General features: G+C 44.3%; 1 protein-coding gene across 5 annotated transcripts in view; it reads right to left on the minus strand.

The window, feature by feature from the left end:
* Nucleotides 1–19302, minus strand: part of Atp8a1 (ATPase phospholipid transporting 8A1) — a 227865-nt gene that overhangs the window by 173737 nt on the left and 34826 nt on the right. For 4 of the 5 annotated variants that reach the window (XM_032915816.1, XM_032915818.1, XM_032915815.1 and 1 more), the window contains exons 2-5: nt 18420–18534; nt 16848–16947; nt 15884–15982; nt 14223–14268 (exon numbers count right to left, since the gene is read on the minus strand). In XM_032915816.1, the coding sequence (XP_032771707.1) occupies nt 14223–14268; nt 15884–15982; nt 16848–16947; nt 18420–18534 (360 nt within the window). Of the gene's footprint in view, nt 1–14222; nt 14269–15883; nt 15983–16847; nt 16948–18419; nt 18535–19302 lie in introns of those variants that run through there. The other variant, XM_032915817.1, reaches the window with a different exon arrangement.

Raw genomic sequence — 19302 nt, forward strand, 5'->3', positions numbered from 1 at the left:
ATCAAGGCTGGCTGGATTGTCAGTGGATATGAATATTTTATCTACATTTGTGTTTGTGCACCATGTGCGTGCTTGGTGTGCAGAGTCCAGAAAAGGGAGTTAATGCCCTGGAACCGAAGTTACAGATTGTTATGAACCAACTATGAATGGTAAGAATTGAACCGGGTCCTCCGGAAGAACAGTCAGTGTTCTTCCTTAACCACTGAGCCATCTCTCCAGCCCGTGAACCATGGATTCGTGAGACCTACCACACACAAACACAAACACAACAAAATAACAAATCCCTTTAAAACTTTGATTTGAAGCTCACATCTTTTAACTCACGGTCAAACCATATCTCTCCATTTACATATGTCTCCACTAATTTTCTCTTAGATACATATTCAAATTTTTCTGTACATTGACCTTTCATAAGTTATTCTGATATTAAGTGTCTTTCTTTTTTAAAATGATGACTTAAACTTCATTTTAAATCCATTACTGATAATATATACAAAGCTTTGGCACAATCATCTTTTTAATCTAGAAGCTTACATCTTCTTATGAGTTGAGGTGTAGCATTTTAAAATTATGATTAATAATACTTTCTAAGCAAGTTAATTTTTCTTTATGGTAAGAATGCCGCACATGCTTTTAGAAGGGTTTGTTACAGTCGTCTGCCTCACTGCTCATCTCATTTTCAAAAGATAACAATTTCTCCTATTATGGACAAATACCTTTGAAAATCTACAATTATTTTACTAATAAAAATGTCCCATGGGGTAGAGAGATGGCAGGGCTAAGAGTGCAGGAAGAGGACCCCAGAGTGGCTCTTGGAATCCATGTCATGCTGTTCACTATGATTCCTAGCTCCAGGGCCCAATGTCCTCTTCTTGTCTCTCTAAGCCCCACGTGCAAAAGTGTAAACATGAACACACGCACCCATACGTACACATAAAACAATAAAATCTTTTTATTAGATATTTTATGTATTTACATTTCAAATTTTATCCCCTCCCCTCCTCCTCCCTCCCCTGCTGCTTCTATGAGGATGCTCCCCCTCCCATCCACCCACTCCCACCTCACTGCCCTGGCATTCCCCTACACTGGGGAAATGAACCTCCACAGGACCAAGGACCTCTCCTCCCATTAATGCCCAACAAGCCATCCTCTGCTATATATGCAGCTGGAGCCATGGGTCCCTCCATGTGTATTCTATTCTTTGGTTGGTGGTTTAGTCCCTGGGAGCTCTGGGGAGTCGGGTTGGTTGATACTGTTGTTCTTCCTATGGGGTTGCAAATCCCTTCAGCTCCTTCAGTCCTTTCTCTAACTCCTCTAGTGGGGTCTCTGTGCTCAGTCTGATGGTTAGCTGCAAGCATCCTCATCTGTATCAGTACGGCTCTGACAGAGCCTCTCAGGAGACACCCATATCAGGATCCTGTCAGCAAGCACTTCTCTGCATCAGCAAGTAACTGGGTTTGGCATATGGGATGGATCCCCAGGTGGGGCAGTCTCTGGATGACTTTTTCTTCAGTCCCTGCTCCACTCTTTGTCCCTGTATTTCCTCCTGTGAGTATTTTGTTCTCTCTTCTAAGAAGGACTGAAGCATACAATCTTTTAAATCTTTTAAAAAAGTCTTGTTTTTAAAATATATTTTAATTTCCCTCTTCTAAAAAGGACGTGGGGTGTGTGTGTGTGTGTGTGTGTGTGTGTGTGTGTGTGTGTACATGTGTATGTAGTATGTGGGGGATACATGTGCACATACATGTATATGGAGGCAAGCAGGTGACACCAGATGTTTCATCCAATCTTATCTTTTTGGTTCACCGCTGAACCAGATGCTCAGTGACTGAATAGTCTGCCGGGCAGGAGGACTCAGGGGAGTTGCCTATCCTGCCCCGTGCTAGGGTTACAGCCAGTCACGACTCTAACTGGCACTTTGTTGTTGCTTTAAATAGATGAGGGGATCTGAGTTCTGCTCCTCCTGTTTGTATAACAGAATTATTACAATGGAGCCACCTCCCTAGTCCTGATAAATGGCTTCCTATGACAGAGCTACCCTTTACTCCCTGTGATCACGCCTTACCATTCCCTTCCCCCTCCCTATGTTCTCTGTGCTCAAAGCACCATGCCCGTTCTTGCCTCCTTTTACACATGATTCTGTGGCAGGAGCATTCCTCCACCCCCATCAAGTTAACCCACGCGTCTTCCACATCTCAGCTTTCATACAACACTCTCGGGAGCTTTTGTGCATACCTGGTCACAGTAAATAAGCCATTTTCCTTCAGAGTACAGAACCCAGTCTTACATATGTAGTCGGAGAGGACTTGTTTCCTTTCCCGACTCCAAGAGCCATAAAAGTGTCAACCCCTCCTATCCTGTTTACTCTAGTAAGTCAGGGTTACAACGCAGCCACTCAGGAGCACCTGCTAAGGACCTGCTGGATGGAGTGCTGGGTTCACTGGTATTCACTCATGTTTGAGAGCATGAGAAGTCTGAGTAGGAGTTACATAGGTGTATTGATGATACGACCCCCTCCTTAGTAAATGTCACATTAAAAATAACACGCACATAGCATTTAATATACAGTTGTAGAGTAAACCACTTTAGCAATTTCTTTAAAAGTTCATCACAGTTACCGTAGGACCTGGAAATCCCACTACTAGGTATGAAGCCGTGCGAGAAGAGGAAACTTACTTTACGTATAACGTGTGCATGACGGTTCACTGCGGCATTACTTATACTAAGCCAAAAGTGGAGACCGTCAAGATGTGCCTCAACTACCGTCCAGACGAGCACACTGTGGATTGTCCATTCAACAGTACAGTGCACGCAACGAAAAGTAAGGAAGAGCTAAGGAGATGACATGCGGAGTGAAAGACTGCAGACAGACAAGGCCATCACAGACTGTACGATCCCACTTATATAAAGTACTTAGAATAGACAAATCCATGGAGACGGCATGCAGACTAGTGGTTGCCAGGGCTCAGGGAACGGGGCAGCAGCGGCTGACCACTCACGTACGTGGGTTTCTTTATGGAATACTCAAAATGTGCTGGACCTAGGTGGTGTGGTGGGGTACACAATCTCCTGACTCATCGGAGGCCCCCAGGTTGCCCACTCTAGGATGGGGAATACTTTGGCAAGGCGAGTGATAGCTGAGTAAGAACAGCCACACGAGGATTCAATGAGCTATTTAGACATTTGCTTAAAATAGATTTCTCAGTTTTGTAAGTGGCTAAAAAGATTGAGAGTGTTATGTAACATGAGATGAAGTAACTCCCCTGCTCTCTGATGTCAGCTTGGGGCTACCCCTCCGGCTTCGCCATCTTATCTGGTCCTCTTGAACTGACGCCACTGTAGCAGATGTTTGCTACTTCACATGTAAAAATAGCACCGGGCCACTCTTCTGGTTCCAGTCAACACTGCCAGTGTCCCAACAGCCTTCTAGAGTGGTCTTCCAGCTCTGCTCCTGTCTCCATGCTCTAAGCCTGCTCCCTTGCTCTAACCGCTGCTCCCTCCAGTTGACCTCCCAGGAATCTCCACTCTGCCCTACACACACGTTTCCTGTTGCTTTATTACTGCAGAGGTAACTGGAAATCACGGACCACTGAAAAGCTTTATCTGCCTTAGAAAGCTTTAAATGCAGTGCTAGTCAGGGACATTGTATCACCCTCCTTGGTTTTAAAAATATAATTACATTAACGTTTATGTGTGTGTGTGTCTATTCCATGGCCTTTGACTGGAGGTCGGAGGACAACTTATGAGAGTTCACCTTGTAGTTTTGGGGACTGAACTCAGGTCTTCCGGTTTGGTGGCAAGCACCTTACCCACTGAATCAACCCACTGCCCCTTTCTAGTTTGGAAACAGGTTCTCATTCTACAATGTGGGCTGGCCCGGAACCTTCTAAGTGGACTAGGCTGACCTTGAATTCAGACCTGCCTGCTTTGCCTCCTGACTGCTGAGAATAAAAGAGCGAGCCACCATTTTATGTAGTATAAGCAAACCTTGAATTTGTTACAAGTGGAGTCTGGCCTTAAACTCTTATTCCTTTCTGCCTCTACCTCCCTAGTACCAGGTTAGTCATGAGCCACCATGCCTGGCTATCAGTGACACATTTCATCAAGTTGGAAATAAGTGCACTCCCAGTAAGGCAAACAGGTTCAACAAGGAAAGGATGAAGCTTCTTCTCACCTCAGCACTACCATCGCATGCATCAAACCCAAAAACACACAGACATAAACATGCATATTGTATACATACATATATATATGTACACACACACACACACACACACAAACACACACACACACACACACATATGTTTTAGACCTGACAAGGATATTAAGGACAAAACACAGAGTCAACCAGCGTGTGGCAAACACTGACTGGCATGGCTGTGTGAATGAAAGCGGTCAGGTGGTGAGGCAGACAGTAAGACAGTCGTTCAATGGGTGAGCTACTTGCCACAAAACTCAAGTACGTGAGTTCAATTCACACAGACCCATGTCCACACGGTCTCTAATCAAGGGAGCGGGCGTGCGGCTCCATGAAAGGACTCGGAAGTGTCCTTAGAAGGGAAGGGGCTCAGAGGTGTCGAGGCACAGCTCCCTGGGCGTCCTGACAACGCGCTCAAACACAGATTTTCAATTTCCCTGATAAATATAAAAATCTTGGTTTCAGGGAAGCCTGGGTAGAAGTTTCCATAGTTCACATGCACTAGTCAATCAAGTCAGATGGTAGCTTGTTAAGTCAGGTAAGTAATCAACCTATGTACACTCTTAGACTGATATTTTTTAAAAATCCTATCTACTAACTACACTTCTGATACATCAAAATCAGAATAAACTCTTCCCTGGTAAACAATTTCCCAAGCACCATTTCTTTCTTTCTTTCTTTTTTTTTTTCATCTTTATTAACTTGAGTATTTCTTATTTACATTTCAATTGTTATTCCCCTTCCCGGTTTCCGGGCCAACATTCCCCTAACCCCTTCCCTTCCCCTTCTCTATGGGTGTTCCCCTCCCCATTCTCCCCCGATTACTGCCCTCCCCCCAACAATCACCTTCACTGGGGGTTCAGTCTTAGCAGGACCCAGGGCTTCCCCTTCCACTGGTGCTCTTACTAGGATATTCATTGCAACCTCACGAGGTCAGAGTCCAGGGTCAGTCCATGTATAGTCTTTAGGTAGTGGCTTAGTCCCTGGAAGCTCTGGTTGCTTGGCATTGTTGTACATATGGGGTCTCGAGCCCCTTCAAGCTCTTCCAGTTCTTTCTCTGATTCCTTCAACGGGGTCCCGTTCTCAGTTCAGTGGTTTGCTGCTGGCATTCGCCTATGTATTTGCTGTATTCTGGGTGTGTCTCTCAGGAGAGATCTACATACGGTTCCTGTCGGCCTGCACTTCTTTGCTTCATCCATCTTATCTAGTTTGGTGGCTGTCTATGTATGGGCCACATGTGGGGCAGGCTCTGAATGGGTGTTCCTTCTGCCTCTGTTCTAAACTTTGCCTCCCTATTCCCTGTCAAGGGTATTCTTCTTACCCTTTTAAAGAAGGAGTGAAGCGTTTGCATTTTGGTCATCCTTCTTGAGTTTCATGTGTTCTGTGCATCTTGGGTAATTCAAGCTTTTGGGCTAATAGCCACTTATTAATGAGTGCATAGCATGTGTGTTTTTCTGTGATTGGGTTACCTCACTCAGGATGATATTTTCCAGTTCCATCCATTTGCCTATGAATTTCATAAAGTCATTGTTTTTGATAGCTGAGTAATATTCCATCTAAGCACCATTTCTTAAGCTGCTTTTGGGTGCAGGGTGTAGGAGATTCCGATGGTAAACAGCTCATTCTAATCACCAGCCCATCCTGCCCTGATCTGGGCCGAGGCTCAGACTCACACAGACAGGAGCTCTAGACACCATGCATTATCACAACCCAACCAACAACTCCATTTAGATGAAATCCTGAGTTCCTCTTCATCTGTGCCATGGCCAAGTGACACTGAACTCTATCTGCGTGACTGTACCCTGCAGGAGCAGGTCTGTAAGGTGTGCTGGTGACTTCTGGGTAGTTTGTTTTCTACTTCACATCGGACTCAGTCATAGGCATCCACAGCAACATGCTTACGAGGAACAAGCGTAATTTCACTGTACTGACCACAACCCTGACAGGCACAAGCCACTTCAATCGTGTCAATGTGGTAAATACTTGATATTCAGTCCAAAGTCTGCATGGGCTTGGATTAATCAATGTGTATGCTGCCATTATGTCTCAGCGCTGTTAAGAGCCTAACTGAATAGAGTATGTTATGCACTTGCAGCAGGATCCTGCTTTTCAACATTCGTTCCATGGGTCTGCAGCATGAGAGACGTGGCAGACATGAGGACGTTTCCATCCTCTGCTCCCCCCACCAACAACCAATGTCCTCTGTCCCTGAAATACAAGGGGCAGGAATAAAGGAAACACACAGCTTGATGCCACACACACCTTAGGCTCTGAATCTGGTGAAGTGAAAAAAAAAAAAAACCAAAACAAAACAAAACAAAAACAAAAAAAAACAAAAAAAAACAAACAAAAAAAAAAAACAGGCACAATGTGAAACATTTGAGTAAATCAAGCCTTGAGCACCAGCCAAGGACACTTGTCAGCCACAGTTCACTGCTGGCTTTCTTTTGGAACTGGCTCCTGACATCTAACCCTTAGAACAATTAAAACAAGCACCATCTCATGCAGTGTGCTGGCAAGGGAACCAGAAACCCAGCTTTTTTAATCTGTAGCCTCCTCTACCTCCACTCCAACTACTTTGGAGGAAGCAGGAAGTGCTGAAGTGTCCTTTGCCAAGAGGCTATTAAGTTTTGTTAGTCCAAAGGTAACAGCACTCCCGCTCTGCTTCCAGAGGAGATGATTAACACTGCTGCAGAAGGAGAGCGAGCCTGGGGCAGCAAAGGATCTTGAATGGCCTCTAGGTGCTCTGACAGCTCATCTGAGCTGTGAACCTTCTCCACCTCTCCCCTGTGCCATCCAAACACACCTGCTACAGTTTCCACACAGTCGAAGGAGGGTGACAGCATGCACTGCAGGGTTCAGACATTAAACAAACACCTCAAAAAAAGGCTGTTTTAACCCAGCAGGATACTGGCTGGCAGCCTTGGTGCAGTAGGTTTCTTCTGTGAAAGGCAAACAATCATTTAGAGGACTTGGGTCCTTCCTCACCAAAGGCCTGGAGGAGGCCCTGGGAGTCAGACAAAAAACACTGCAGCCTGGCTCATTTACACGCTCAGAGCTTCCTAAAGAGATGTCACCCATCTCCAGAATTAAAGCAATCTGTCACTAGGGATGTCTCTGAAAGTTACTGGCCACCCTTCCTTGGGTAGTCAGTTACTTTCCAAAGTAGGAAGAAAGAGGCAGATCTTCTTAAAGTCTATCATAGAGAATGGAATAGAAACACACCCGCACACACGCACACATGCACACACCTGCACACTCACACCCATGCACACACACACACACGCACACATGCACACACACCTGCACACTCACACCCATGCACACACACACGCATATACACACACATGTACACACACACATACACACATACCTGCACACTCACACCCTTGCACACACACAGACACGAGCACACACACATGAGCACACACACACACACCTGCACACTCACACCCATGCACACACACACATACACATGCACACACACACAAACACACATGCACACACAGGGCACAAAGACACACACACAAACACACACACACACACACAGAGGGAAGGTAAGTTCTGGTGACTCTAGACCTGTGTAAATAAAAAAAAAGATACACTCATACTGAAGCACCATTCACTCTCCTAGCACACTCTCACTGTAGAGACGGTTCAATAGTGGAGTCGTGCTGTGGCCCAGAAAGACAGTACATATAAGTATTTTGTTTAAACTTGTCTATAAGGCCAAACTGAATGTCTACATATAGTGTCAAGCCATTGCCTTCTACTGACACAAAGGACAAAGGAAATGTCATCAGTCGGTGTCTCCTGAGTAGACTGTTCACACTGGCATCAAGTCAGCTGAAAGCATTTCTATAAACTCAATTATAAAATTTTAGAGTGGCCTCCAAAGCCTGTTCCATTGCCAGTCACACAGCAGCACTGAGATCCCATTCCAGGCATCCAGAACTCCTGGGTAACTCTAGCAATCTGTGTTTTAAGGAGTCCTCTGAGGGACTCAGAGCTATAATCAAGAGAGCCTGCACCTTAAAAGCAAAGGTACAGAGGAAGTAACAGGACAAGAGGAAGAAGATGAGGAGGGAGGAGGGGGGAGGGGGAGGGGGAGGGGGAGGAGGAGACAATGACAGGGTGGAAGAGGTATGCCTACACAGGAAGGAAAGCCAAGAGCTAGGCAAAGCAGCAATTCTGAAGTCAGACCTCTGTTTATGAAACTGTCCTCCTGTATGTCCTTAGAGGGTTTTGTTCCTCTGTGGACATCTTTGATTTATGGGAGAAAGGAAACATAAGCTGGGCTGTATTTCTCCACAAATAAATACTACCTCCCTATCCCAGGCTATAGTGGAGGATTTCCAATGGGCTCAATTTACACACACTCCTAAGACATTCAAACTGGTTTGGAACTGTTTGAGATGTGTGAGGTTATTCACGCTGTGCATGAACATAACTCTCAGCCCTGGGAAACCATCCTTTCAAAGAACTGTACACAGGTAAGCTGATGTCCGTGTGGCAAGGCACACATGCTCAGGCTCACTGGATGCGAGGGGCTCACAGGAGGCACTGCTCTCTCTTTTCAATAGGCCAGTGAATTGGTGTTATTTTAATGCTTTGTCAGCTCTGAAGAGAATGGAAGCAGATGGACTCTGCCCTGTTAGTGGGTCACTTCAGACTGAATTACCCAAACAACATCTCCATGCCGTTTCTCCAGAGGACGTTAGAAGTAAAGTGGTTTCCAGGGGGAAACAACCACCAACTTCATGCACCAGGGGCTCCCATTAGTCTGCTGATAATCTCCACCTCTCTTCCACTCTTGAAGAGGCCCACGCAGCATTAGGGAGTAAATTCTAGGTGGAGGTCAGTGTGTAATGTTTAAGTGTGCCTAGATTAGGAGGGCTAGAGAGAAGCTCATAGGTTGAGAGCACTTGTGGCTCTTGCAAAGGACATGGGGTGGTGGTCTATAACCATCCTAAGTCCAGTTCAAGGGAATCCAATCCCCTCTTCAGACCTCACAGGCATCAGGCACACATGTGCACACAGACATAGAGACAAGACATCCATACACATAAAAATAAAATAATAAAATGAATATTTAAAAAAACAGTATGGCTAGGTTAAGAATTTCATGTCAACTTTTCTACAAAATTAAATTACAGAAAAAAGTTCATTAAACAGAGGCATTTTTTTTTTAACAAAATGCCCACTATCATAGTAAGAGAAGATAATATGAAAACGAAGTCTAGTAATATTGGCTGTCATCCAAGCAGGTGGCTCTGTTTCACACACCTCACTCTCTGGACATACACACAGTGTCCTGTAGGGAGTAACACACAGTGCCCTGTAGGGAGTAACACAGTGTCCTGTAGGGAGTAACACACAGTGTCCTGTAGGGAGTAACACACAGTGTCCTGTAGGGAGTAACACACAGTGTCCTGTAGGGGAGTAACACAGTGTCCTGTAGGGGAGTAACACAGTGCCCTGTAGGGAGTAACACACAGTGTCCTGTAGGGAGTAACACACAGTGTCCTGTAGGGAGTAACACACAGTGTCCTGTAGGGAGTAACACACAGTGTCCTGTAGGGAGTAACACAGTGCCCTGTAGGGAGTAACACACAGTGTCCTGTAGGGAGTAACACACAGTGTCCTGTAGGGAGTAACACACAGTGTCCTGTAGGGAGTAACACACAGTGTCCTAGGGAGTAACACACAGTGTCCTAGGAGTAGGGAGTAACACACAGTGTCCTAGGAGTAGGGAGTAACACACAGTGTCCTGTAGGGAGTAACACACAGTGTCCTAGGAGTAGGGAGTAACACACAGTGTCCTGTAGGGAGTAACACACAGTGTCCTGTAGGGAGTAACACACAGTGTCCTGTAGGGAGTAACACACAGTGTCCTGTAGGGAGTAACACACAGTGTCCTGTAGGGAGTAACACACAGTGTCCTGTAGGGAGTAACACAGTGTCCTGTAGGGAGTAACACACACACAGTGTCCTGTAGGGAGTAACACACAGTGTCCTGTAGGGAGTAACACACAGTGTCCTGTAGGGAGTAACACACAGTGTCCTAGGAGTAGGGAGTAACACACAGTGTCCTGTAGGGACTACGTCCGAACCTGGGGCTTTAAAACAGCACTTCCCTTCACTAGGCAATTCTAAGTGATTCCAACCACCTTAGTCTGTGCCCAAGCTCTATCGTTTCCCAGTCCTCTATGTCATGATTTTACACGAGATTCTCATAGCATTCCACAGAAAATGGAGGCATAGTTTTATAATTTAAAGAGAGAGCTAGCAGAACCACCATGATGAATTCATATGGAGACCGGCTTCAGTGTACACATGACAGTTACAATGACAACTGTCCAGTCCACAGAGACGAGTTTGGCAAAACAACCCAGTTCAGGGGAAACAAGGAGAGACACCCCGCCATCCATCCCCTCCCCTCTCCCCTCTCTCGTGTGTGTGTGTGTGTGTGTGTGTGTGTGTGTGTGTGTGTGTTTGTGTGCACGCATGCGCATGTGTGTGTTCAAGAAAACTGAGGTGGAAAGAGGAAAGCAGAGGAGGTAGAGGTAATTTAGATGCAAGGAAAAACCCGAAGCACTCGAGGATCGCCACACGCTGGGGCTTTGAATAATAGAAGTGATAAGTAGATACTGTGTTCTTGGTTCACAGGAGGCAAAGCCAGGGCAGCAGTGATGGCACAGTGCCCGCCAGTGAAGGTAAGACTGTGTGAGGGCTCCGACCACACTCATATTCGATCAGTGCCTGTAAAGCAGTCCAGGACACAGTGATGCAAAGGCGACTTGCTTCATCTCCTTCTCACCCCAGATCACGAATTCTCAAGAAGGCTCCTTACACCTCCAGCCTCTGCTTTCCTGTTGTTATCTAATGGATACGTGCACACGTGCGTGCAGTACACACCCACCACACACACGTGCGCATGCACACACACACACACACACACACACACACACACACGCCGCATGCAGCATCTGCTAAGACAAGACGCTAGGCAGGAAGCTATAGATAAGCAAGAGACGGGTCCGTCCTCTGCAGTGTTCCTGTCTATCATGTACAAAACAGCTTCACAGCAGCACACTAAATATAAAGAAAAGCCATAGACCACAAAGCTCACCCAGATTCATGTGAACTTGTTAGCATCACTTTAAGCTCTGCCCCTTCTCTGAAACTAGGTTCTTGGAAAATAATATAAAAGTCACATTTGTCATCTCACTGAGCCATCTGCTTAACCAACATATGGATCTCCAGGGCAAGAAGTGGCATTTCTCCAAAAACATTGAGGAGAAGCCCGATGTAGAGCCTAGCTGTAGCGTTCCGAGTCGGAGCCAACCTCTGCAATTCAGTTGGTAGGAACGAGGTGCCAGACAGTCGCCCAGCTATAGCTAATGGCTGAAAACGTTGGAAATAAATTATCAGGTTTTTGTTGTTTCCTAAATCTCTAGGGATGACTGGAGTGACAGACTGGGGAGGCTTTTTGGTGTCTTACCCATAAGATAAGAGAACACTCATTTGAGTAGGAATACCCAAGAGTGAATCCTGGCACTGCAGTAAAAGGCATCTTCTCATGCATCGTGCAGTCTTGGCAAACATTTAGAAAATCTAAGCTTAATACTTTAAATCTCTGTCAAAATTAATTACCTGTCATAAATGTCTCCCTCCCCCGCCTACTCGCCAACCACTGTCTCAGCTCAGGAAAGCAAAGTGAATTTCACTCTGGTCTAATGACAACAGATGGCTCTCATATTAAGTAATTTGAGTTATCTGACAGCAAATAGCATCCTGTTCAAACAATTTTATATCTCCCTTCATCTGTGGAACCTAAGAATACCAGTGCTTGAACTCGGGGGGGCGGGGGGGGTTTAAGCAGGAAGATGCCAATCACTCAGGAAAGAGCTCCAAGCACCACCATTAGTTCTTGGCTACAGGACTTCCAAGGACCTGGTTCCTGGAGCTGAGTCTGTACCGTTCGTTTTACAAGCTAGTCTCCTTTCCACTTCGTGGGGAAGCTTCACTCACACGTGTGTGGTCTTCATTTGCAGACAGAGAGATGATACAGAGAATGGAAAAACCTACCAAGAAAGCTCTGTACCTGAACAGCAACATTTGGGGAAACGAAGACGTAAGTAATCAGGGTCCCTCTGACACAAGGCGCGCTGACCTAAATTCATACCACCATGACAACTGTTCTTCAAGGCTTGCAAAAGGCCTACCACCAGTCACCGGAGCCTAGAGCCTCTGCCAGTGGCAATGATGTATTAGAAAAGTACTTGAATAGCTGCACTTCAAAGGCTTCCACCGAATATTCTAAGCCACGCGCTAACAAACACAAGAGCTGCACACTGTCAGAATACCAGCACCCCAACAGCTAGACAGCGCCCCCTTTGTCCTTAGGATTGCGTCTAAACTCCTGGAGCAGCTTTGTGTCCCTCTCCCATGAGCCTTTCTGTCCTCCATCCTGATCCCACATGTTCCTCCTGCTTCTTTTTTGGCTCCTCAGTCATAGCTACTGAGAACAGACAAGGGGATGCCGGACTCTCCTTTGCCTAGCTTTTAAGGTCTCATAAAACTTGACCCGAGCCCGTCTTGTAAATCATGTGTCTGTTTCTCCCTGATAGGAATCTCTTGGGCACTCGACGCTCTAATAATAGCGCTATCCAGCAATCGGGAGGTGTTTTTCCCCCCTGGCTATCTTCTCTTCCCCCTTCCCACTCAACCCACAAGCAAAATGTCATCCCCATCTCTCTCTATTTATCCACAGTCCTTCCAAAATTTAAGACCTACCTCGTGATAATCCAGGATTTTCTCCCTTTTGGGGTTTTATAGCCTTGGACATGGGAAACACTATTTGCCATGAAAATTCAATGAGACATTGAAATGGCGGAACCCAGTCTTCATCATCTTCCCAAGTCTCTAATACTGTTCTTATACATTTTTTCTCATGTGTATATACCTTAAAGCTCATCAAAGTTAAAATTATCATTTGATCTTCTCTTATATCCTCAAATAATTAATCTTTCAGTAGAGGCCCTAAATATTTAGGCTAATAAAGACACCCTCCTCAAATGTATAAGACACCACCTAGCAGTGAGGTCTTTGGTAGGAAGTGGTGAGAAAGTGGGAGTAAATTCCAACAGAGCAGTGGTTCTCAACCTTCCTCATGCTGTGACTCTAATACAGTTCCTTACGTTGTGGTGATCCCTAACATAAAATTATTTCATTACTATTTCATAACTTTAATTTTGCTACCGAAATGAATCATCACGAATCAACATCTGATTTGCAGGGTATCTGGTATATGACCTCACAGGGGCATTGGCTCACAGGTTGAGAACTCCTGCCATAGAGCCTCTCCCACAGGAAAAACAGTAGATAACTGTGCTGACTGACTAGGTGGTGCTGAAAGGTACCTGGTTTCCTTCTCACCAGAGAACTGCAGAAGGAAAGGAGTTTCTCGGTGGGAAGCAAGCTCAGAGTTGGCATAAGATGTCTGCTTTCAAGTTCTAGATACTTTTTAAAAACATGAGAGCCATGGTCTTTGCCTGCGTTGAAGGTCATTTTGGTTGGTCTATTCCAAAATAGGCTGTAAACACCAAGCCCATTCAGAAGCTGGCCTGGATTTTACTGTGCATTATTTCAATGTTGAATTCCATCTGCCTCCTTCAAACAAGTAACAAAACTTCGGAGGATTTTCAATCATTTCTACAGCCCAAACTCTTCATAAATAAAATAAAGCCATTTTTATAGTTTAAACACAGTGTATAACTGTAGACCTTATTAACAGTCTATTCAGAAGTGCATAGCTGGGGAACATGTAAATATATTAAAAATGTGGCTTTTTCAAAAATATCACTGTCACGTGAATTCAACTCTTGAGGAAGCTGAGCTGGGCAGAAAGTATTCCAACACCACAGAGTATTCCCAACTGAATCATATGTAAGCGAAGAGTCTGGAGATAGGACATGGGGCAAACTTGGTTAACAGAAGAAAAAAGACAAACGGGTCCTACCTTGTGTCTGTTTCTTGTTCACGGCATTATCGGCTTTGTGTCGTTTCTAAAGTTGAGAACAAAACAAAAGCTCAGTGAAAAAGTGAACGAGACCCACTGAGAAGAACGGCATGCAGGGTAAACAAAGATCTTTTAACCTAGGCCTCAGCATTTCTGTCTTTCTACACTGGAGATGGGGGTGTTGTTGGACCGTCCCCAGCTTCCTCCCAAGGTACTCCTCCCTGGTGGCGCCCCTCAGAAAGTTCTTAAATAGCAAATAGGTAGAAAACCATTTAAATCATACTAGAAAAAAAATGAAACAAAAGTCAGACTTAGTCTACTGTCTAAATAACCCATTTAGATTACCCAAGAGAACCACACATTTCGACTACCACTTAGTAATGGGATTAAAGTGTTTTCAGCGTTTTGTGAAACTCATTATCTGACTACGCTCAGTACATCCTCCATAAGAAAGGTGCGCTGGTGTCTGCTGACAACTAGAAACAAGTTCATCTGCCACTTTCAGTAGTCTCTCTCCTCAGTGTTCACACTACCACCTAGTTCAGCCGGGAGCCTCCGCTGAGGGATAGATTCTAATCCTCCTGGTTCCCAAAGCACCCACAAAAGTAAAGAGTGAGAGGTGAGTTCCAAGAGCTACCTAAACCAAGATTTTAGAAGAGTTAAAACAAAACAAACACCGACAGCACAAACAAATAACCGGAAGGCCAGAAGAAAGGCAAGACGCTCACGGTGAGGGGCCGCCCTAGGGGCTACTATCTCCTCAGGCATTCATCCTGTGGCTTCTGTCTAATCTGACAGCATGGGGATGACTACCCCAAACACAGGCGACATGGCAGGAATGTGGTGTTGAGTGTAACTAACCCCTTGTTTTCAAAGATCCTCTCTTAGAAAGCTCAAGCCTGCACTTAGCTGTGAGAATTGAGAACAAATACGTGTACTGCCTAAGTTTTCCACCTGAGAAAAATAAGGGACTCAAGAAGCATAGTGAAAGGAAGTTCTCAAGAGAAACGTGTGAAGTCAGCACACCTGAGCCACAGCGGCATCTAGGGTGAATGGAGTAAGAGTTACCCACATCATAAAAAACAATGTTGGCTTCCTCAAATATGACAGTTGAAATATAATAGAAAAAGTCTAAAGTTATTTGGGGGAGCTCGTTTTACAAAGGTGACATTGACTTCTTCCTATCATGGAGTGTTAAAAATAGCAAACTTACTCTTTCTTTCAATAAGACAAGATAAATGGAGAGGAAACTCAGAACACTAAAATAGAATGAGAAGAAATCAAGGCATCTAATAAGGTGAAAACCATAATATTTAACTTTAAAAATAAAAAGTACAAATAAAACCTCGTTTATATTTAATTTGGAGGTTATTTCAATTGATTAGAAACAATGATCAAGTATAATTTTCTCTTCATGCCAATTTATATATTTAAGTCAATTTCTTTTGTTAATAAATGATAAACCTTAGAGAGCATTGTACTAAGAATCTCTCAATATTAATCTGTTAGAAATTGACTTCAGAAGAAGAAATGCAATTCTATTCATTTTTTAAGTTGAATAGGCATTTAAAAAAGGTCTATACTATAAACAAAATACCTTAAGAAAATAATATTTTAATATATATTTGAGCCAATTCATTTATGAAAAGTTAAATACTTACAATATCTTCTATTATCTCTTTGATAGCTGCCACAGCTAAAATAAACAAGAGAGGAACCAGTGTTGTGTAACGACCCGTCGGCGACACATCAGGAATTTGCTGAATGGGAAAAAAGGCAAGGTAACTCTCATGAGAACCAGAACGTCTATAAAAACGTCCTAAAAGGATGATGTCACAGGCGCTTCTAAGACATTCCTCTCGGATCTGACTAGTGCTAGGTGAGGTATCTGAAGAGCAGCTAAGCTGCTTCACCGTAAACATACAGCACACAGAGCTAACACCGTGTAGGATTACAAAAAGACAGAGTAGCATGTAATAAATGATACCACCATCCAAGTGCCTTAGAAAGACAAAAACTATCTATAGAAATGTCCAAACTGTCTAATATGAGTAAGTCAATTCTGAGATAATGTTTATTTCATTATCTCTTTATGCTATCTAGATCAGAAAATAACGCTTGGAGTCAGAAAGACGACGGGATGTACACAGTCCAATGTAAGTGTAGCTACCTCTGGGGCTGGCATGATTCAACTTTTCTTTATGCTTTGCTGTATCTTTCAACTTCTTTTGCTAACAGTAAACATTTGCTATTTTTAAAGCGTTTTTCCCCTTTATTCAACTATAACAACTAACTTAAGTTGTTGTGGGTGATAATTTTTATAGTGAGCACATTAGTATTGATACTTTTCACGGAAGAAAAGCTAGCTGGATAATTTAGGTCTCTCCTCTCCTCAACTCCTAAAATGTGCACTTCTTGCCATAATTTGGATAAGCCTGAACCCAAAGACTTGGGGGAGTGCAGCAGACCTGGCCCTGTGTGCATGCCGCAGCACTGAATATGCAGGAAGGCCGGTTAATCCCTGCCTTTCTATACGCCTCAGGGGACTGGTGGGGGTTCTAACAAGCTCTCCCACTTCCTGCACACTCGGCTTCTAACAGAGGTTGGAAGTGGATGGGACTTTACCTGGAGCAGGGCAATAAAGAGAAAGAAGGAATTAGCCGCTCTTCTGAACTGAGAATAGAGGAATCTCGGAAGGAAGGTGATCACGTTGTATTTTGCAGTACTAGAAAGCAAAAAATAAGGAGCATAAAGCTTAGTCCCTCCCACAATTAGCACCCATGTTTGCAAAGTTCTGGTCCCACCTCAGGCGTAATCAGACGACAACATTTTTGGACAGTTTCAAATTTGGAAACCATAGTGAGGGGTCGTTAACGTAAATGAAAGAGAAGGAGAGGGGAACTGGTGAAACAGACAATGAAGGCTGGATCTCATAGGCTTGATTTTCTCCATAATATTGTAGGTCCTCTCTGGCCAGTTATCACGCAGAACAGTACTAGGAGGGGCACCGTTAGATAAGATACTGCACCACCACATCAACAGAAAAACTTCAGCCTTTAAACAAGACCAGACGGTGCAAAAGGCTTCTAGACAACCCAGCACACAGCTTTTGCGGCTGTTCTAAGTTGCACTGTCTCTGGGGCCTTGCTAGGAACCTGGTGAGGATTCTACACTGTCCAGAATCAGTAAGGCATGAAGTGCACTGGCACTGGAAACATCTAGGCTTTCCTCTTGCTACTACATGGAGGGAAGATTAAAGGCACGCGACGTACTCTTCAACAGCGATTCCACTAGACGACGTACAACTTCGTAAATGTTTTTTCAATGAGTACATCTCAAATTTGGAAAATCTGCCCTAGGGAAATACCAGGATAGGCATTGGGGTGTTCGTGGGGCTAAGGGCTACTCAAAACCTAGTGCCTACGTGGGATCGTTTCCTGATTGTCGAAATGAAAACCGTCAGGGATGTAGTAAGGAAGACATTCTTGAAGCATGCGCTATCATACATTATGTATCACAGCTATCAAAAGCCACACTTGACAACTCTGGCTAAAACAAACAAACTGAACCCCACAAAGTTCTTGGCATAGAGTTGTAAAAATTGTTTCTAAGCTGTTAACACTTGGCATGCAAAAGTAACATGTCATTCCATGAACAGGTTTAGAGAGATGATAACTGCCCAGGGGCAACTTTGATTATTCTGAACCACCAGAGTGTGGGTGCTTGTCCCTTCTACACCCAGGGTGTTAATTTTTGATTTTACCGTTTTGTTTTCTTCTATTTTGAGATGCTGGTAACTGAGCCCAGAGCTTTATGAAGGCTAAAGCATCCACCACCAGCCGCGCCATAACCACTGTTTCTTTCATGGATAGAAAAGAGAAACAGCAGGAAACAGAGAAACTGCACATGATACTAACTAAACCGAGAGTTCCTTGCACGCAGAGTTCCCTCGTTCCTTCCTCTCTTTCTCCCTCCTTCCCTCTCTGAAATAGGGTTTCACTGTATAGTTCTGGCTATCCTGGAACTCACTATGTAGACCAGGCTGGCCTTGAATTCACAGAGTTGCAGCTGCCTCTGCCTCCAGAGTGCTGGGAATAAAGTTGTGTGCCACCATGCCTGGCACGCGTCTTCTTCCCACCCATCTTGCTCTACTGCCCAGCCCTCCCATGCCGCCAGGCCCTCCCCAGCCCTTCCTACCTGACGTGGTTGTTGCAGAATTTTGTCAGCTGAGGCTGGTTGATGAATATGGTTCTCACTTCCTCCTGATCAGCCAGAGAGGTCTTCTCTGAGACATCATCTGTCTTCTCATAACCTGAAAGAGACAGGCTTCTTAGTGGATGCGCTTAGTGTTTCCCTCTGTTACCCTTAGCCAGACCAGACCCATGTTTCAAATCTATTCTACAATGTGGTACTCTGACAAGCCACAATACCTTATTGGTGGCATTTCTTTTACAACAAAGAGTAAAATACATAAAACATTTTTGTTAGGGGTGCTATTTGACATTTATTTTAAAAAGATTCCCTTCTGAAACCATAGTATTTATTCATCTTTCTTAATATAAATGCCCCACTTGGTCTCTTCCTTTAAAAGAGGATAGCCACAAGTCAAAATTTTGGACATAGTTTATGTGACAGTTTAAGTAAATCTCAAAAAGAGTAATCTAAAATACACTTTAAAACTTAAACATGCTGAATATCTCTGTCTCGTTTTAGATGAAAATAGGAAAAAAAATTTAAATATTAAGGTTTAAGTAGGCAATCCCCGAAAAGATACAACTAGGTACATTCCTCTACTCCCTCCAGTTAGAAGCACAATTTCTAACTCCATTCTCAAGATCATCATAAAACCATTAAGCCACCCCATGGTCACTGGAATAGGACAGCTTCCCACTTGGCTCCTTGCAGCAAGACTGACAACACCAAACCAAACCAAACACCCCTAAAACCACCCCCACCCCCACCCCCACCCCCAACAAACAGAAACAAATGGACAAGCAACCCTTTAAATGGTGCATTCTTATTTCCTAGGGAAAACTGGGGTATGGGGGCTGTTGCCAAAACCTTGTGTCTGATCCCCGCA

The sequence above is a fragment of the Rattus rattus genome, chromosome 11, assembly GCF_011064425.1.
Source record: "Rattus rattus isolate New Zealand chromosome 11, Rrattus_CSIRO_v1, whole genome shotgun sequence".
Taxonomy (NCBI): Eukaryota; Metazoa; Chordata; class Mammalia; order Rodentia; family Muridae; genus Rattus; species Rattus rattus.